The sequence below is a fragment of the Rhipicephalus microplus genome, chromosome X (assembly GCF_043290135.1).
Source record: "Rhipicephalus microplus isolate Deutch F79 chromosome X, USDA_Rmic, whole genome shotgun sequence".
In the NCBI taxonomy this organism is placed as follows: Eukaryota; Metazoa; Arthropoda; class Arachnida; order Ixodida; family Ixodidae; genus Rhipicephalus; species Rhipicephalus microplus.
The window spans coordinates 186963470-186985232 of record NC_134710.1 but is presented as its reverse complement, the minus strand read 5'-3'; the positions used below and the strand labels follow the sequence as shown (position 1 = coordinate 186985232).

Sequence of the window (21763 nt, the reverse complement as noted above, 5' to 3'; positions counted from 1 at the left end):
CGAAGTAACAACTGATACGCTTATTCGCGTTCTTATGTACCTGTGAGTATGTTTAGTGCGTTATTTGTGCGTGAGAAATGCAGGACACGTTTCATCTGCTTGCATTCTGCGCGTTACCTTCCGATTTGTTGCTATCGTGTTCATTTCTCCTTTGCGGCAAAGCTGGGACTTTTTTGGTTTAAACAGTGCGTTAATGGTCAGGCTGTAAATGTTGTTAGTTAGCTCTCGTCCTGTGTGTGTTGTTTTCGTGCACCACTTGTGCGTGAGCAGCGCGCTGAACGTTTTGATCTGCTAGCAGTTCTCGGCGTTACAGTCCAACTTTGTTCTATCGCATTTATTACTTCAGCCTTGCGGCGAGACTGTGACTTTTTTCTTTCACATATTTATTTTTATTGGTGGCAGTCTGTTTCGCAATGCAGTCCTTTGAATGAAAATTTGGTCGGGGTCAAATATAGCCTCCCTTTTATTGATGCTGCTGGACTGTGGCTTCGCGGCCCTCACGTTCTGACCCGCTGCTGATTCAGAAACTTTGTTGCTGCCTACGTGTCAGGCTCGTCGAGTCTGTAGTGCAGCATGCTTGACTCATCCGTGGTAGCCGTGGTTGTCAGGCGGCAGGTGAACATGATAGCCAAAAGGCGTGAACGAGTGGTAGCCGTGGCCGTGCGATGGGCCGCGGTACACTTTGATGCTGACGTGACCCCCGTAGCCGCCGCCGTAGCCGGGTGCAGCCTCTGACACTCGACCGCACAGCAACAGCAGCATGCCGCACGTGGCCGTCAACAGCAACAAGCCGCTTTCCTGCAGAAGAAGTGTCATGTCGGTGAGAAGGAACTTTGTCTTAAAAGAAGATTGGGAGACGTACACCCACGCACTAGTAGGACTGAGTGGTGGCACACATGTATGAACGAGCCGCGACTGCGCCAATTTTCGTAAAGTAGCAACACTGCGATTAATTTAGTTTGCAGTGGCAGGCATTATGACATCGTTCATATCACTGGTTTCGCACAACACATCGGTATATCTACACAGATTGGGAAAAAGAGCTGTGTTTTCGCTAAACATGAGCGAAGTGCTCAGTGATCAAAATTTGTCCACTGTGCATGAGTTGTTGTGGGAGAGACAGAAGTTAAAAGACACTAAAGAGAAACAATGACTTGGTTTAGATTGGCAAACTGCCCTCTGAGAACTGTAACACCACGTTTCAATATCATAAGCTCATTATTAATGAAGAAAATCGAGGTTGAAGTTTCATTTTAAAATGTCATGCCCGTGACGTCGAAAATTTGATAATGTATTTTTCGTATTTTGCGACATCATGTGGCCCGGAGAAATTTTCTGAAACTTCGTAAACTAGGTCCGTATTTCAACTTGATCGATTACAAGCTACGTAGGACCCAGTAGACGCCTTCAAAATCTATGACGTCATGGTGTTTGGTGCGAGAAAGTGGCGCCTCCACCCGTTTCTCCTCTTCGCGCGTTTTCTCGCCTACCAAGCGTCGTGTCGCGCGCGGTGTTTTCGGTTTTGTGAAATCGTACTTTACTAATATGCGAGAAATCGTTTTGCTCTCTAGTATTCATTTCAGAGTGCCCAAGCTTTATCGATGTTATGCAGCAAGAATAAAGCAGTAAATCATTATGATAAGATAAAAAAACTTCGGCAGATCGCACTTACCTTGGAAATCGATGTTATGCGAAGCATGTGCATGAAAGGTGAGTGTTGTAATTTTTTAATGGAGCAAAAATTTACGAAGTGGCACTAAAGATATATGCAAATTTACACACAGACATACGTATGTTAAACAGCCGCATACGTGTTACATAACCAGTGTTTTACAGTTGCGTAACGTTGCTAACAGTAACATGGATACTAGCAACACCACAAGCGGTAAGCTGATATGAAGCATTGGTGCTGGCGAGAATGGTAGCCCTAGCTGGACCACGGTGTAAGATACAATTGTTCGTACCTTACACCGTGCTTTAGACACTGCTAGATAATTGAGCTTCAGCGGATGACACTCAACTGTAATTGACATTAATTCGACGTGACGGCCGCATGTTTCATAGGAGTATACATATGTAATGCTTATTAAGTTGGACAGCCAGCACTGCCATCACAATTGACATACGTTTCACGAACACTATAGTTATTATTTGAAAAGTAGTCCCAAGACCTGGCGTGTTTCTATGGTATACCTATAAAGAGTGCTTGATTACTACGCAGAATGCTGGGGTTCGATTCCGTCTGGGACATTTACTTCCTTCTTTGCACCTGTCGGGTGCCCGCCGTGGTGGTCTAGTGACTAAGGTACTAGGCTGCTTACCCGCAGGTCGCGGGTTCGAATCCCGGCTGCGGTGGCTGCATTTCCAATTGAGGCGAAAATGCTGTAGGCCAGAGTGCTGAGATTCGGGTGCACGCTAAAGAACCCCAGGTGGTCGAAATTTCCGGAGTCCTCCACTACGGCGTCTCTCATAATCATATGGTGGTTTTGGAACGTTAAACCCCACAAATGAATCAATCAATGCACCTGTCGGGTAAACGCTGTCGATGCCAGCTTTTTCTTAACGTTAACGCGTAGAAACAACCCGCGGCTGTTCTCGCCATTCCTGTGTCAATCACCCGTATTCCTGTGTCAGTACCTGCATTCATGTGGCACATACCCACCTTCAGGTGTGTGCCACACGTCTGGCGAAAAGACTGACGATGTACGCGACGGGAATGGGACAATAATCATAACCAGCAAGACATATTTGTCAAACCATTTTACCCTCCCATACTAATTTTGGTTTACCTCAAGCTAATTAAGGGGATGATCATGAGAGCTAGCAGACGTAGATAGATAGATAGATAGATAGATAGATAGATAGATAGATAGATAGATAGATAGATAGATAGATAGATAGATAGATAGATAGATAGATAGATAGATAGATAGATAGATAGATAGATAGATAGATAGATAGATAGATAGATACTTAAAGTACCTGCAGTACGCAAAGAAATGCTTCACCATCAACAAATTGAATGAAACAAGTAAACGTTACATGAAAACGGAAAGTTTATATTTGAGGACTTTGCAAACACGCACTTGTGTTGATGGTTCGCTCCCCTGTAGTAAAGAGCCCAGCATTGCTAGATTGGCTATTTGTATGTATGTATGTATGTATGTATGTATGTATGTATGTATGTATGTATGTATGTATGTATGTATGTATGTATGTATGTATGTATGTATGTATGCATGCATGCATGCATGTACCTATGTATGTATGCATGCATGCATGCATGTACCTATGTATGTATGTATGTATGTATGTATGTATGTATGTATGTATGTATGTATGTATGTATGTATGTATGTATGTATGTATGTATGTATGTATGTATGTATGTTGTATGTATGTAGTCCTAGTTTGGTTTTGTTAGTGACTGTCCCGAAGCGGCACTAGATGTTGAAATCGTCAATGACAACAACAAAAAAAGCTAGCGCCAAGTGTCTTTACAGCAGTTACACGGGGGTCAAACGCGTAAGGTCATTTTCGTTTACTTGGTGCCGCGTTGACGGGCACACCAAGCACGTGCCAACGGATAGTAGAAGCGCAGCAATGATCGCAACAACGTGTGAGTGCACATGTGTGAGATGCAAGTGCATGTGCATACGCCCTCTCTTCTGCTGACGGCGAAAAACTATTCGATCGTGCTTTTGATCGTACCAGAAGGTGTTCATTCAATAGCTTTAGCGAAGAATTTTGAGGTATTTGGATGAATGTATTTGCACATTGACACTAGAACCTACATTTTTTGCAGTCCAGAAAGAGATAATGGAAAGATAAATGTTTTCCTGAATTGCTGGATATGCTAGCCTGGAGATGTATGGCCTGACATGCTGCGTGATCGATGGTAAACAACGCACTGATAAGCGCTTAACATCACATACAGCCACACACACACACACATAAATTACGCTGTTTACAAAATTATTTACGCAACAGCACTTTCGTCAACAGGCTGAACGTCAACAATGCTTTCGTTGGAGTGTAACGCACAGATGGTGCTTTCCTTATGTGATGAGAAAATTCCTCAGTTAGTTGAGTACCTTTGAAGGTGTCATGCCGCCTTTATAGACTGCCTCTCTGATGCGTATCGCCGGGAGTCACAAAATGCATGTTGCAGGTCTTCTGAGACGTCTCACTGAATGCATTTTGGTCGGTCAGACAGTGTGATTTCGTCACACAATGAAGCCTGAGAAGTACATCACCACATTATTCTGCAGTGGATACCAGCGTTATACTTAATGCGCAGTGCAACGTCTACGTATATAGGCTGATCATTCTGCCAAAGCTGGACACGATGCCTCGAGAGAAATAATCAAGATACCCTCGATGGGGGGGGGGAAAAAAAAGCGGTGACACTAGTATCAGCACACGCTTAGGCGTCTTCAGTGATCCTATACTCGATAAATGCAAGTCATACAAAACTGATACATTGTGTGGATTCAATGTTCTTTTTGACGTGATTCATCTTGATCACGTGCTCAGCGAAAGGACCCCATATCTAGCGTTTCACGATGTGCCTCAGAATCCTGAGGTTTTGGATGATCATCCGCCCCAACTCCTTGTGATGCTCCTCAGTGTCCGGCTTTGTCCGACGCACTTCGGTGCCTCTACCTTGCGATGGGTCTCAATGTCAGGTGCCTCGCGACTTTTCCCGGCATCCCGTTCTCTCTGGCGCATTTCAGCGGCTTGCGCTTCACGACGGGCCTCAGCTTCCATTGCTTTTTGGCGTGCCTTTACGCACTTCTCGACGAGCTTCTACTTCTAGCGCTCTTCGGCGAGCTTCATTTTTACGCGCTTCCACCTCCACCGCCTTACGCCGCGCCTCTCTCGGACGCACTTCGGCGTCCTGTGCTTTGCAATGGGCCTCAATTTCTAGTGCTTTGCTGCGCGCTTCAGTGCTGTACTTGTATTCTCGGCTTTCTTATTCGGCAAGACTCAAAGCAGCTAAGTGGATGAACATAGCATACTTAGCCCTATCACAGTCATGCGCTTGCTCGGCGGATAAGTGCTCCAAAATGCTTGCGACTTCGCACGGAAGCATTGTGGCAAGCTTCTCCCACCAAAAGTGTCGGCCAAGACCAACATCTTCGCCGACCTTTTCAAAATGATTGAGAAAAGACACAATGTTCTCGTCTACTCTGAAGAGTTCGGGTCGGTATTGTGCTCGCTGCAATTTAATCGCTTCAATTTCAAAAATCAAGCTCTTTTATTCCGAAAGCATGCTCTCGCTTTTTGTGACGCTGCAGGGGCGTAGCCAGAAATTTTTTTTCCGGGAGAGGGGGGGGGGGGGTAGGGTTCACAGCGAGCCGACTGGGGGGGGGGGGGGTGCAAATGCATCAGCTTTCTTTTGTGACGTGACTATCAGTGGTAATTTGAGCAGATATTGTACATGTATATCAAAGTCAAAGTCATGAGACCCCCCTCCCCATGCGCAATTTATTGTTAAGATAATACGTAAATGTAATGTAGTAGCAGTAAAATACAGTAAACGACAGGTTCAGTGGTCGTTTGGAGCAACGGCCACTCGTCGCACCATTGAATAGACTAGTCTTCGAAAACGCATCTTTGCGACGACCCGCCCGATCAGAGAAGACATAGTTAATCTCTACTAAAGGGCCACTCACCAGGTTTGACAGTCTTGAGCTGACAAGCGCAATGCGTAAACGAGGCGTTTATGATCGCGTCTGCCAAAATTTGCAACGCTACGCGCCACGGAAATGGGTCAAATTTCAAGATGAAAGCTGCTCCCACTTCTCTCTGCTGGCGCACGCGTAGAGAATGAGGGCATGACGTGGGCGTAGGAATGGCCCTACGTACACGGCAATGCGGTGACGTTGGTCCTCTACGTTGACGACTCTGCCCTGACGTTGTCAGCAGTATACCACGTGGCATGGCAAAAATTATTTAACACAACATGCGTAGTTTATGTATTTGTTGCTTTAAGAGATGAATAGAACTCGAAATAAATAATGAGACGCAATAAGAAATCGTGTGCGCTTTTCTTTGATTTTTCCCCGTGAAATGCTACGCGATGCTGGGCTAATGTGCCAGCGTTTCGCATGCATTCGGGTCCCCGTGGTCAGCGCATTGAGCAGACGACCGCCGTGGAACGCTCCTAAGCGTTCGCGCACTCATTGTGCTCCTCTACTCTACCGCGTCTAGGCCAGCGTTTCCAAATAATCCCGCAGAAACAGGCAGAAGACCACACAATAACGCTGGTCAACAAAGCAACACCGCTCGCGTGCACGGGGGCTGGGCTTGTTCGGGCACGTCATGCGCACGTAACCTCTTGGTCGAATGCCGGGGAGGGTGGGGAAGAGATTTGGCTTGCGAAGGCTACGCGGAGGAGCGGCAAGGGTTTCTAGCTCGCCTCCTCTCAGCCTCGTTTCGCGCCGCTTCAAAAAAAAAAAAAAAAAAAAAAAACCTGTTTTCTCCGCTCGTAACGAACCGATTCGAAAATTTTTTTGTGGCAAAACGTTCCTTATCAGACACCCAACAACTTCCACTGTCTTAAATAAAATTCGGTATGGGGCCTGGTGAGTGGCCCTTTAAGAGTAGATGGCGTAGCCCTCGTCAGGGCGAAGCGCGTTTCACATGTGAAGGACGGCTCCGCTTACAACGTGGAGTGAGAGTGACTGCATAACTTAGATGGGAATGATTGTTATGTTCAGCTCCATATGTCAAGCAGCCCTGACGCACTGATATATTTCAGTCAACATGTTTTTTTCTTTTAGTTTACTGCGCGCATCCACGCATGCTTGCGATACGCAATAAGTAATTGTTTATAATGGCGTATTCGGTTGGCCGTTCTTGTCCTCTGGTTCAGAGTCACCAGATGCAGAGGCAGCTCGCAATCGGAGCACGAGAGGCAGCGTACCAACCGAATACATCGGTGGTTTCAGAGCGCTCAGTGCAGCCAAGAGCAGCGCGCCTGTAGCGCCACCGCGCAGCTAGGGTGGCTAGATCCTAGCGTAGCGAGTGCGGGAAGCTGCCGGGTAAGTATTGCTGCGCTGCGTCAACAAATGATGCCGATCAGTTCAGTGGACATCTCTAACTAGTCGGACCTTTGTTAATCTTTCTCTCTCTGAAATGTCTGGATATAGCGAAGACCTCCTGAGCACAGCGCATAAATCTGGCGATCATCCTCGTCCGAGCTGCTATCTTCAAGGCATATCACGAGGCTTCTGCGAGCTGCTGTAGCGACAGCATTGACGTTTCCTTCGCTAGCCGCCTCGTTATGAACACCATGCGTTTGTGGCTTCGTAGATGTGAATTCGCCCCACACACGCGCAAAAACTCGATTACTCAAGCTCGTGTATGAAGTATTACGCGCCCGACGATACCCCCTTGCACGCCCCACTCCTCACCTGCCAGCAGCAGCGTGGATGGCTGGCTTGTAACTTGGAAGTGTGGCATCTTGGGCAAGTTGGTATAACATGACGAAAGTTATAGCGCTAGAACAGAACGATGACGAAGAGACGTGTTCTTCATGGCTAGCTTGTGTCATGTGATCTGTCTTCCCGGTCAGATCGCGCCGCGCTCTCACTTCGAAGTCAGAGCGGTCGGGAGCGCTCTGAGTCAGAGGCTGACGCTCTGAAAGAAGCAACTGAAGCTAGTCCGAGCACTCGAATGGCACCAACCGAAGGCGCAGCCACTTTTCAGAGCGCCCCACTACGCTCGCAAACGCCCAACTGAATACGCCATAAGTTATGCTGCACGTTGGCCACAGGATTTCACATGTGTTACTTTTCAGGCATAATTTCTCGGAACAATGGTTGACATTACAGTTGCACTGTGACTTTTCATGCCACTGAAGTACTCCAATCGCAGATGCTTTATCGTGAAATCTGTGATTCTTGAAGTGATTCTTGAAGAAGGAAAAATGCACCTAATTTCCGTCCGTCGCCCCGCCGTGGTAGTTTAGTGGCTAAGGTACTTGGCTGCTGACCCTCAGGTTGCGGGATCGAATCCTGGCTGCGGCGGCTGCATTTCCGTTGAAGGCGAAAATGTAAATGTAGATTTGGGCTCACGTTAAAGAAGCCCAGGTGGTCGAAATTTCCGGAGCACTCCACTACGGTGTCTCTCATAACCATATGGTGGTTTTGGGACGTGAAACCTCACGTATCAATCAATAAATCACGTATTACTGGGTAGTTCATGTTCTGTGACAATCAGCGCCCCTCTATGAGACTCGATAGACGCGCCGAAACGGTGTAAGGTAACGTTTGATTATTATTTCTCGAAAGGCGACACTGCTCCCCATGCTTACTCGAAAACTGGCGAAAAAGCTATACAGCAGCCGAAGAAATGGTTCCCAGGTGTAGTTCTGCACTGAACGAATACAACTCGTGCGCCGAAAAAACTACTGAAAACTGATCGGAGCATGATGCACGCATGGAAACCACGATTCTTGACAACGGCATTGGTCTTTACGTGTCTACCGAGACGGCAGGAATTGCAGTACGACGAGACCAGACGCTGTTTGCTCATGGCGACATACAAACCAGGCGCTTAACAGCTTTCCCTCAATCAGTAAGCGCAAACTGAAGTTCCAACCTCACTGGCGAGAAATCTTTTCCTGGCTGCTGGTGTATTCCAAATATCAGGAGAGAGCAAAACATGTGTGCTTTTTGGAAAAGAAAGTCCAGGCAAGGGGACTCCAAGGTCTTGGTGTAAGCTTGGTCCTTTCTCCGTGCACACGTTGGAAGAACGCGCTCGAAAATTCCAGAAGCCACAACGAGTGTGACTACCACAAGACCACTGCTTTATACGCGACAAATTTTCTAGAAGCACTCAAAGGCGAGTCAATTGCTGAAAAGATGGAGTGATCAGCGCAAACACAAAATGAATTAAGTAGAAATAATTTCAACTGATCTCCATTGTAGACATTGTGATCTGTGGGCGACAAGGTGATTACGAGAAACTATTATGAGGACCACGCAAATATGCGTCGTGGTGCTGCTCGTCGGTGATGTGTACGAAATTGCTGAGCGACAAAACACACGTATCTGAATCAGTTTCGGTGGTGTCAGGTGGATCGACGGGACAGCGGTAGAGGCAGTCGGCATCCTTGTGTAGCCGTGCAGACTTGTAGGACACAGAAAATGTGTATTCTTGGAGGCGTAAAGTCCAGTGACCGAGGCGTCCTGTAGGATCTTTAAGCGAGTGGAGCCAACATAAGGCGTGATGGTCTGTTATCACGGTGAAATGTCGTCAAAACAAATATGGGTGAAACTTGGCTATTGCCCAGACAAGGGCTCGGCATTAACGCTCTGTGATCGACTAATTGCACTCCGAGGCTGAAAGAAGGCGGCTAGCCATAAGCGATCGCACGATTTAGCTGACCAAAATCGCAACAATACTACGGCCACTTGCATCCGCACGGACTTCCATGCGTGCAGATGGGTCAAAATGACACAGAACGGGCGGATTCACAAGGAGGCTTGTAAGCGTGGAAAATGCCTGAGCTTCCTAAGGTCCCCAACTGAAAGGGCTGTCCTTTTAAGAATATCGGTGAAAGGACTAGCGATTTCGGCGAAGTTCTGAATAAATTGTCTGAAATAGAAACACAACCCCAGGAAACTTCCGACATAAGAAGGGGTACGAGGAGTTAGAAACTCGCCGACTGCACGCACTTTGTCGGCATCAGGCTGTATGCCAGTCCACCAGGTGACCGGGGACGCGTAATTTACGATGGGTGAAATGGCATTTCGCAGAATTCAGCTGTAGGCCTGCTCGTCGGAAGACGTTAAGGATGGCCGAGAGCCGATGGAGGTGGCTTTCAAACGTCGGTGAAAAAACAACAACGTCGGCGAGATCACATGAGCATGTGGACCACTTAAAACCACGTAGAAAAGCGTTCATCATGCGTTCGAAGGTGGCCGGGGCATTACATAGACCGAAAGGCATCACTTAAATGGGTAGAGACCATCTGGAGTGACAAACGCCATTTTCTCGTGATCTCTGTAATTGACTGCAATTTGCCAGTAGCCAGAACGTAAATCGATCAAAGAGCAATAACTGGCACCGTGTAAGCAATCTAGTGAGTCATCAATACGCGGAAGCGGGTAAACGTCCTTTTTCTTGATCTTGTTCAGATGACGACAATAAATGCAGAACTTCCAAGTATCATCCTTATTTTTTTACTAAAACGACAGGGAACGCCCATGGACTAGAGGAGGGCTTTATAAGATCCTTGGACAGCATTTTCTCGACCTCTGTTTGTATAACGTGACGTTCTGCCACTGACACACGATAGGGACGCCTATATGGATGGGCGGAGCGTCATCATTGTGCACTTTAAAAAGAAGTAGTAACTGGTCCCGTTACTACCTTTATGACCCCGTTACTACATATTGCGGCCATTTTACTACCTCAGAAGTATACCAGATGTAGTAAATGTATGTGGTAGTAAACGGTACTACCTGAGGTAGTAAACATAGACTTGCGTACGTGCACATATAATGGAGCTTTAGAATACTACTTTCAAGCGGTGCGGGCGTTACGGGCGAAGCCGGCGCCATACGAGTTATAGAATAGCGTTTGCCCTGCTGCAAACCGCAACTCACCATCGCAACGACACCGTGGCCTCGAAACCAGCGCTTGCGGACCACATGCGGGTCGTACGCTATTTCAGATTTTCTGCATGCGGGCCGCGAACGCGAACTCGCGTTACGGCGCATGCGCAGTGGCAGCGACCGCACCGCAAGGGCTCGCAGTGCGCTATTCTAAAACTCCCTATAGACGCTCACACGGTTCCTTATCAGGGGGGGGGGGACTTGCCGAAGGCCTTTAATAACGTCCATTTTCATCATTTATTTTCGTAAAACCCCACACACAACCATCAGAAATTCGGAAAAGGGCCCGAGCCTTGCACTCCCCCGGCTCCGGGGCTGGGGCAAAAGCTCATAGAAGTGCCCCCTCTCCCTCTCTAGGTCAATGTATCGGGCTTCTTACGCCCCCCCCCCCCTCCTTCTAGATAACTGTAAACAGACCCCCCCCTCCCCCGTGCGCAGGATTATATATATATATATCTATACATATATATATATATATATATATATATATATATATATATATATATATATATATATATATATATATATATATATATATAAGGCACAATGGGAGCGTTGTCAACAAGGATAAATATATTTATTTCCCAACTGTTTCGGGAGGGGTCCTCCCGTCGTCAGGGGGTGAGTTAATGAGTTATACTAACATGGACGTTCAAACTTCGTTGCTGTCGCGTCGCTCTCGCCTTGAAAGATGTTAGCAAAAGTGAGAAAAAACGAAAAAAAAAATTGTGAACGCTGATACCCCGACATTTGGATAATATGCACAGGCTGGTTTCGTGCTCAGTGCTCACGATTTGTTTAAGTTTTTTCTCTCATATATATATATATATATATATATATATATATATATATATATATATATATATATATATATATATATATATATATATAAGGGAAATAAGTGTATACCTAAGGGCTCGTTTTTCCGTGTTTTGACACAATATTATTGAGATCTAACAGACAAACAGCCAAGGAATGTATAGGGGAAGTTATAAAAACAAATGGAATGTAAATAAGAAGAAAGAAAAGTGGGTGGAAAAGTAACCAGCCGTGAGCAGGAAGCGAACCTACGACCTTCGAGTAACGCGATCGATGCTCTAACCACTGAGCTACCACAGCGGCCTTCCCTCCACCCACCTTTTTTGGGGGGTTTATATGTGAATTTAGAAGTAGGAGCGTTGGTCAGCGCCATATATATATATATATATATATATATATATATATATATATATATATATATATATATATATATATATATATATATATATATATATACATAGATATATACATATATATATATTTATATATACATAATTTCTTGCCATATAAATGTAATAACAATGTTTTCTAATCAGCATTGAAAAATTAAGATGCGCAAATGCTGTGTGCGTCTCTAACCAATTTACTTGTTTGAACGCACCTGGTCAAAACTGGTAGGTGTTCTGTGACCTAGTCTAGAAACGTGGTTTTAACGTGTGTTGAGTTATGTTGGCTAGCCACCCTAGTGTGTTCTGTGCCCTAGTTGAGTGTTGTCTTACAGCGTATCGGGGGTGTATCGGTTGGAGTCGATTTCTGTCGTGTTTTAAGTGTGCTTGCGCACTATGTTCGTGCTTTGTGTTCTGCCAGTGCTGATGATTACGAAGATGCGCTATACTCATGTATAGCGCATCTGTATAGCGCTTCGTATCGTGGAGCACTCCCCAGGTATGTACCACCAGTGCCTCCTTCATAACTTTTATACAGGAGGCACTGGTACCACATTGCTGCTTTCGACGTTTTCCGTACCATGTGCGATAAGTGAGTTTTTCTTTACGTGGCGAGTCCGTTTGTTTGTAGCGTTTCATCAGAGTAACGGCGAAGTTAAGCGAAGATAAGCGCGGGCGAGTTTTTTTTATTTTGTGTTGAGTGGGAAACAGGGAGCGCAGGCACGCGCAGCGTGTATTCGGCGGCAGATTTAAGCAGGGTTGTGGCGGCACCTTCCTCTGTCGGCAGTGGTGTTGAAAGGGGGCCCTGCTCGCGAGTGACCACTATTTTCGTTTAATAGTTCTGGGGTGTTTGTTAGCTCTAGGCGTTGATCATGCCTAGGGCGTATACGCCTGTTCATATTGTACGGTATTGAAGTGAACGTGTCTAGGGCAGTTTCATATGCAGTACGTTCTGTTTTAATCAGCTACAGTGTTGTTATACGTTATGACTACTATCAGAGTTTGGTTGACTTTACTGTACCTAACATTAAATTTCTTCCCAAGTAATTCATTTGTGTATGGTAATATTGTGAGCGACACAACTGTCTACAGATGTCGTTTACCAACTCATATTGAGGAAATTTTGCATCTCATTCATGCATTACGGTGATGTCAACATAGTGTTTCCTTTTGGAAAACGTATTTTTGGAACAAGGAGCTTGCATGAACAGCGGCGACGCTATGGAATCAGGGTAGGCAGTAATTTTTTTGTGAGAGGCAGCCGGGAAGTGCAGCAGTGCAGTTGTTTTTGGGAACGTTGGCTTAGCTTGGAGGCATCATCGAGTGTGATCGCGACACAAATTTTAACTCTAAGAGGTCGAGTGATTGATATCAGCGTCACCGCAAGACTGTGCCAAAAAGACTTCGAGCGGTACAAAAAAGAGACGAGAATTTGCTCCGAGTGACCCATTCACGCTTCGTGCGGGTGACTGTGTAAGCGACGTGTACTTGTGGCGGCGCGTCTACAGCTTCGATATTCATGAATTTTTCGTTTGCACTAGTTTGAAAACCCGGGAGCCGATGAAGCCCAGAAAGGCCCTCAAGGGTCACAAGTTTGTGTAGAGTGGCCGGGTACAGGAGCCATGGGGGAAGAAAGTCGCCGCCAACATCGTAGCCGTCGTCACTCAAGTAAGTCGTGTTAAATTGAGGCATGTGCTCTTTTCGTGCACAGGCGTCGTACTCCACGTAAAACAACAGCGCAGTGGGATGCGAGTAGGCTTCACTGTTCCCGGTCATGCATGTGCAGTGCGCGGCAAGGACCTGGCCATCGCTCTTGCCCATGAACAAGACGTCGACAGCGGCTTGTTAGCACACTGGAAGTTTAACCTGAACAAAAACAAACATTAGCATCTACGGCAAAATCACATAATTTAACACCTCTTACTTGAGTGACGACGAACACGGTCATCATCATCATCATCATCATCATCATCATCATCATCAGCCTGACTACGTCCACTGCAGGACAAAGGCCTCTCCCATGTTCCGCCAGTTAACCCGGTCCTGTGCTTGCTGCTGCCAATTTATACCCGCAAACTTCTTAATCTCATCTGCCCACCTAACCTTCTGTCTCCCCCTAACCCGCTTCCCTTCTCTGGGAATCCAGTTAGTTACCCTTAATGACCAGCGGTTATCCTGTCTACGCGCTACATGCCCGGCCCATGTCCATTTCCTCTTCTTTATTTCGACTATGATATCCTTAACTCCCGTTTGTCCCCTAATCCACTCTGCTCTCTTTTTGTCTCTTAAGGTTACACCTACCATTTTTCTTTCCATTGCTCGCTGCGTCGTCCTCAATTTAAGCTGAACCATCTTTGTAAGTCTCCAGGTTTCTGCTCCGTAGCTAAGTACCGGCAAGATACAGCTGTTATATACCTTCCTCTTGAGGGATAGTGGCAATCTACCTGTCATAATTTGAGAGTGCTTGCCGAATGTGCTCCACCCCTTTCTTATTCTTCTAGTTACTTCAATCTCGTGGTTAGGCTCTGCGGTTATTACCTGCCCTAAGTAGACATGGTCTTTTACAACTTCAAGCGCATCATTACCTATCTCGAAGCGCTGCTCCTTTCCGAGGTTGTTGTACATTACTTTCGTTCTCTTCAGGTTAATTTTAAGACCCACCTTTCTGCTCTCCTTGTCTAACTCAGTAATCATGAGTTGCGATTTGTCCCCTGAGTTACTCAGCAATGCAATGTCATCGGCGAAGCGCAAATTACTAAGGTATTCTCCATTAACTCTTATCCCTAACTGTTCCCATTCTAGGCTTTTGAAAACCTCCTGTAAACACGTGGTAAATAGCATTGGGGAGATTGTGTCTCCCTGCCTTACACCCTTGTTGATTGGTATTCTGTTGCTTTCTTTATGAAGCACTATGGTAGCAGTTGATCCCCTGTAGATTTCTTCCAGAATGTTTATATATACTTCATCTACGCCCCGATTCCGCAGTGACGATCACGGTATCGGTGGCGAATTTCTTCATTCACGACTCCCACAACCAGCCACTCGTGTCAAAGTTGTGGCCCTTGATTGCCTTTCTCGACTTCAACAGCTCCCGGGTAATCAAACTCGTCCTCAGAACGAGAAATTCATCAATATCCGAGCTGTCGACGCGCGGCCACAAGTGCACATCGTTTACACAGTCGCTCGTACGAAGCGTGAATGGGTCCACTCTGAGCGAATTTTCGTGTCCTTCGTACCGCTCAAGGTTTTCCTGGCACAGCGATGCGGTGCAGTCTTCTGGTTAGGCTGGAATCGTTCACGACTCTTATTGGAGTTAAATTTGCGTCGCACTCGATCACGCCTGCAAGCTACGCCAATGCTCGCAAACACGACTGTGCTGCTGCACTTTCCTACCGCCTTTGACAAAAAAATGGCTGCCTACCCAGAGTGCATAGCGTCACCACCGTTCATGCAAGCTCCCCATACCAAGGAAACCTACATAAACACAATCCTCCATGATCTGTTGCTTCCTACGGTTGAAGAGTGCATAGATTTGTTTGGTTCTGTTAGATTTCAAACCAAGTGTGGTGTTCCTATCAGTCAGTTTCTAGACCTTTTGTCATTGTACCTCAAGTCGACCTACATTTCATGGGATGGCTGCGGCGGCTGCATTTCCGATGGAGGCGGAAATGTTGTATATCCGTGTGCTCTGATTTGGGTGCACGTTAAAGAACCCCAGGTGGTTGAAATTTCCGGAGCCCTCCACTACGGCGTCTCTCATAATCATATGGTGGTTTTGGGACGTCAAACACCACAAATCAAATCAATTTTATGGGATGACAAGCCTTTTATTCAAAAGGACGGAATCTGTATCGGGTCATGCATAGCATTCATTTTAAGCGACATATTCTTTAGTAGAATGGATCGATCGATTAACTTACATCTTGATAAATTGAACATCAAGAAAGTGTTCAGGCATGTCAATGACCATCTTGTTTTGCTAACTAACGACATGGCAGCAGATGAGGCAAGTTTGGTAAAAATAGTTTCGCAATTTTCTGAGTAATTTAAACCCTTCACTCTTACTTACGAATTGCCTGAGAGCAACGCCATAAAATTCCTCAATGTCTTCTTTACCTTTCACCATAACCGCATTCGTTGGGCAAACCAACCACGCATGAACAAACCGGTCCTTCCTTACCAATCAGCCCATTCCAAGCTAGTAAAAATAGGCATCATCAGACATTGTTTCCGTCATGCATTAAGCAAATCTTGTGAGCACGAAATCTCCAAAAGTTTACATAATCAGTCAGACAGATTGTCGGAAGCAGGTTATGCTCTGCATGTTCAAACTTCGGTTGCAGAAAGCTTTCTTCATAACCCAGGATGTACAGCGCGTCACGATGCCAAGAAACCGAAGCACCTGTTCGTCATATCATACCATCACAAGATATCGCACAACCTAAGAAAATTAGCTAGTGCTCTGAAGTTAAGGTTGTCTTTTCGGCTCACAACAAGTTCGCCAGTCTTTGTGGCCTTCATGACCGCGACGTATAACCCAAAGGTTGTAATAAGAGGCATCAAACTGTTTTTGTTCCCAGCGACACTTGCGTTGTTTATCGTATTCTGCTCTCTTGTGGTAAAGAGTATATTGGACAGACGGGCCGTCGCATTAATGACAGATTAAGAGAACATTGTAATAACGTGAAAAATGGCCAAGGGAGTTGGCTGGTCATACATTGTAAATCCTGCGGCTGCTCATCGCTATTCAATGCATGCACAGTTATCAAGAGATTGTTTGACAAGCTTTTTAGAGAGATTATTGAGGCTGAGACTATCGCACCACTGGGGTCTAAGTGCGTCAGCACTCCCTCGCTTATGCTCAGTGGTAAGGAATTGTATTGTCGCTGTAGAATGCGAACAAAACACATCTACACCTTGAGGCAACGAAAGCAGCGTGTTCTTAACAGCTGAGCCACAAGATCGTCTTCTTCGGTCTCGAGTGAAGCTTGAGGCCCACTACCTCGTGTCCACTAAATTTCCCATCATCGTTTTCGTCCACATGTAGGCACGCGTCTTTTGCCTCCCTCTCAAAAAGCATCGCCGTGACGCGAAGTCTGTAATGCAGTTTTTTTTTTCAAGAAAATCTCACGCAATCACTTGCTGACGGAAGGCTTCATGTGCACTACGTGAACGAGTTCAGGATGGTGCTGGTGACGCCTTGTACTATACGAACTGTCGGGAACAACTTCGTAAGTGACATCACTCAGTTGTCGCAACACTAGGTACTCTCCAAAGTATCTTCTTAAGAGCTTTTCGAAAAGTCCTCGTTTACGTACGGGCGTCCAAACCCATACTTTGTCGCCAGTTTGGTAGACGACTGTTCTGCGGTGAGCATTGTAGCGGCCTGCATCGTACTCTTGCTGCTGGCTGATACGTAAACATGCAAGTTGCCTAGCTTCTTCCGTGCGTTCCGTAAACTTGTTGGTGTTCGGGACGATGTTGTCGCCTTCGTGCGGTAACATTGCATCTAACATGGTTCGTACTTCCCGTCCATGAATGAGGCTGAATGGTGTGATGCGGGTCGTTTCTTGCTTGGCCGCGTCGTATGCAAACATCATGTAAGGCAAGATTTAATCCCAATTTTTGTGTTCAACGTCTACGTGCATCGAAAGCATGTCTTCAATGATTTTGTTTAGACGCTCTGTCAGCCCGTTCGTTTGTGGGTGGTAGGCGGTGGTCTTACGATGCTTTGTTCCACTCGGCATCAAGACATGGTCCAAAAGAGCTGCCGTAAATGCGGTACGTCTGTCTGTGATTACGACGGTTGGTGCACCATGCCTCAGTACAATATTCTCAATGAAAAATCTTGCCACCTCCGCTGCTGTACCTCTCTGGGTAGCCTTTGTCTCGGCATAATGGGTCAGATAATCTGTCGCGATGATAACCCATCGGTTGCCTGCAGTAGTAGTAGGGAGTGGGCCCAAAATGACCTTAGCCGATCTGATTGAATGAAGTCATTGGGACCTGTACGGGTTGCAGGAGGCCAGCTGGTTTAGAAGGTGGTGACTTGCGTCGCTGGCAGTCGAGACAGGTGTGAACGTGGTGCTTCACGGCTGTGGTTAGTCTTGGCCAGTAATACCTTTGCTGTACCTTGGCCAACGTTCTCGTGTAACCCAAGTGGCCAGAGATAACCTCGTTGTGACATGCTTTGAGTACTTCAGTGCGAAGGGCTGCTGGGATGACAAGCAAATAGGCAGATCCCGGCGACGAAAAATTTATTTTGTAGAGTAATCCGCCCCGTAAACAAAACGATGACAACACTCTTGCGAAAACTCTTGGTGCCTTCTGATATCTGCCATCCAAGTAGGTAATTAAGCCAAGCAACTCAGCGTCGTCACGTTGTTGCTGCGCAATGTCGGTCGTGTCAAGGACACCAAGAAATGCTGTTTCTTCCTCCTCGGGTAGGGTTGCCGACTCAATGGGTGAACGGGACAGACAGTCAGCGTCCATATGTCGCTTTTCTGACTTATGTATGACTGCCATATCAAACTCCTGCAGCCTGAGACTCCAACACGCTGATTGGCCGGTATGGTCTTTAAGATTTCTTAATCAACACAGTGAGTGGTGGTTGCTAATTACTTTGAAGGGGCAGCCATATAAATACAAACGAAATTTTGTAACCGCCCATACCACGGCGAGGCATTCCTTCTCAGTCATGGAGTAATTAGCCTCAGTGCGTGTTAACTTTCTGCTTGCGTAAGCAATTACCCTTTCTGTGCCCTCTTGCTGCTGCACAAGCACAGCTCCCAGACCAACATTGCTAGCATCGGTGTGAAGCATCATAGGGGCTCTCTCGTCGAAGTGGGTAAGGACTAGAGGTGTTTGTAGTCGCTGGCGAAGATCGTTAAAAGCAGCTTCCTCTTCGTTCATCCACTCAAAGATGAGGTCTTCTCTCGTGAGGCGAGTTAACGGTGATGCTATGCGAGCGAAGTCCGCGATAAATCGTCCATAATATGCACAGAGGCCGAGAAAGCGTCTGGCAGCCTTTTTATGGGTCGACACAGGGAACTGTTCTACGGCTGCAACTTTTTTAGGATCGGGACGAACACCTGAATGACTGACTGCGTGACCAAGAAATCGCAGCTCTTCGTAGCAAAAGTGGCACTTCTCAGGCTTCAACATGAGACCCACGGACTTTATGGCTCGTAAGACCACCTCAAGCCTTTCAAGGTGCTCGTCAAAGGTTCCGGAGAACACTACGACGTCGTCCAGATATACTAAGCAGGTTTTCCACTTCAACCCAGAAAGCACGGTATCCATGTCGAAGTCTGTCGCGAGAGTCGTCTATACTCGGTAGTGGATATACGTCTTTCTTGGTCACCCGATTTAGCTTCCGGTAATCACATAATTATATACGTATAAAATCTGAATATTGCTCTATTCTGGGAATAAATTCGTTTATGTAAATATTTGTATGCATTACATTTAGCACCACACTTTCCTAGGTTATCGGTAATCTTTCTGTTAAACCTCCATCATTCCAAATATGAACAGTAAATGTTGAAACCACTCGATTCTTGGCCAATCCCCCACAGTGGGTATGCGCAACTAACAATAGGAAAACAACAACAACAACAACAACAACAATAATCCACACAGAAGCGCAGGCTGCCGTCCTTTTTTTTAACGAGGACTACAGGCGACGCCCAGGGGCTCTGTGAAGGCTGACTGACGTCATCTTCAAGCATTCTGTCTACCTGCTGTTGTATCGCTTCACGTTCTTTTGGAGCCACGCGGAAGGGTTCTGGTGAATCGGTCTCGCCGTTTCCTACGTAATTATTCGATGCTTGGTTAGAGGCGTGCGGCCAACTCTGGATGTTGTCGAAAAGTAGTTTGGAATTCGGCCAGTAGCTCAAGGAGTCTGCGTCGGTGGTCTTTCGGCGAAGTAATGCTAACGTCCAGAACAGGTGCTGATCGAATCAAGATTTACCGCCTCGTTGACTACCGCCAAGCAGCCTTCCGCATCTACGAAATCGTCGAAGTAAGGGACAGTCGTACCTTTTGAAAGGTGCCGGCGCTCAGCACTAAAATTGGTCAGTAGCAAGTCTGCGTCCAGCAGCAACTCTGACGATACCTCGTGCGACGGAAATACTGTGGGTGAAAAGCAGCGAGCTTATTTGGTCTGCGATTCCTTTGGCGTCAAACTGGGCAGCGGCGGCCACAGAAACGAGCGTGCATGACCTAAGACTAAGGAGGGAGAACCACGTCTTCATTAGTAAGACGCAGTTGGTTCGGTTGCACCTCTGGAAAATTGGGTAAACCCAAACTGTTGCAAAACGTAATCAAGCTCTCTGGTATGTTGATGACGGCACTATATTCTCGTAAAAAAACCATGCCAAGAATTACATATTTGCAGCATGCGGTCATAACGATGAACGACGCAGTGAAAGGAGAACCTCTGATGTCAATTCCTGCTGTACATCTTCCAGAGGGCATCAATAACTGGCCCCCTGCCGTTCTTATATGAGGGCCCGTCCACGGCGTCTTCACTTTTCTGAGGCTGTCGGCAAGGTCCTGACTGATAAAAGAGAAGCCGGAACCAGTGTCAACTAAAGCTGTCACTTTCTGGCCGCCAAGAAGAACACTAAGGTCGGCAGTCACAATTTCATCTCTTTCACGGCTTATCAGCTGTACGATGTCACGCTGTAGGGGCTTCTTGTCGTCATCTTTATGGCCTGCAACCTTGCCCTCGGAGGTCGCCGCCCTCAGTTTCCCTGCGCGGGCTAGGTGACCTTCTTGTATTAAGGTCCGCGTAGGTGCAGCGGTGCGACAAAGGCGAACACGCAGGAGACGGAGAGCGGGATCGGCGTCTCAGACCAGGAGGATGAGTAGGCATTGCCTCCTCTGCCGGGGTCCTGCCATCCTCAAAGTGAGAACGGGCTCCATAGAAAGAGGTGTCGTCACGGCGTGGAGTGTATTCGTCGTTGGCACGTCGACCGTCAAACCAAGGTCGATGAGGACGGAATGAATAAGCTCGATGCCAGCAATGACGGGCAATATGGGCTGCACCTCCGCAGTGACAGCATAGTGGACGTCTGTCCCATGTGTGCCATGCATCTCTTTTTCGGGTCGGTGGACGTCTGAGCATCTTCCCTGGGGTCGATGCCCATGGGGTGGCTGTGGACGGCTGGTTGTATGGCTGTAGCGTGGGTGGTTGATGCAGTGTCTGCTCTTGCGGCGGAGACCAAGGGGCCATTGGCACCTGGCGGTACAGCGTCGGCATAGTGGGTGGTGGACGTCAGAGAGCGGCAACGCGGCTCATAGGACGCTGATGAGCATCAGGACCAGCCGTAAACAACGCTTGTTGGATTTCGTCGCCTACGACTTCAATGACTGACGCAGTGGGATTTTCAACAACCGGAGTCCGTAACCTCTGCAGTTCTTCGCGAACCATCTCCTTAATCAAGTCTCGCCAGGAGCTCTGACTCTCAGACGTCATGGCGATAGCAGTGATAGGGACATAGCTGGACATGTGGTCATACTGCCTGCAGCGTTGATGAAGGCCTTGCTTGATAGCCGTAGCCTCCTAAATGAAGTCAACCACGGTACTTAAAGGGTTGCGCAGTAGCCCGGCGAAAATCTGTTTTGACACCGCACATGAGGTAACTCAACTTTTTATCTTCCATCATGTGCGGGTTAGCTCGACCAAAGAGACAAGTTACGTCCTCGGGAAACATTGCAACGGTTTCGTTGGGGTTTTGAACCTGTAGCTCCAATAACTTCTGCGCACGGTCCCTTCGATCGACATTGGCGAAGGTACCGACGAACTTCTCTCGAAAGTCGGGCCAAGCTGACAGATTGCCTTCTCTATTCTCATACCAAGTACGAGCACCTTCGTCAAGGTAGAAATAGGCGCGAGAAAGCTCTTTCTGTTCCGACCACTGA

At 46.9% G+C, this 21763-nt stretch overlaps 1 protein-coding gene across 1 annotated transcript in view; it reads right to left on the bottom strand.

The window, feature by feature from the left end:
- Positions 1 to 400: 400 nt before the first annotated feature.
- Positions 401 to 21763, bottom strand: part of LOC119175567 (uncharacterized) — a 41355-nt gene continuing 19992 nt past the window's right edge. The window contains exon 2 of the mRNA XM_037426473.2: positions 401 to 798. Within this exon, the coding sequence (XP_037282370.2) occupies positions 583 to 798 (216 nt within the window). The 3' untranslated portion in view covers positions 401 to 582. The remainder of the gene's footprint in view (positions 799 to 21763) is intronic.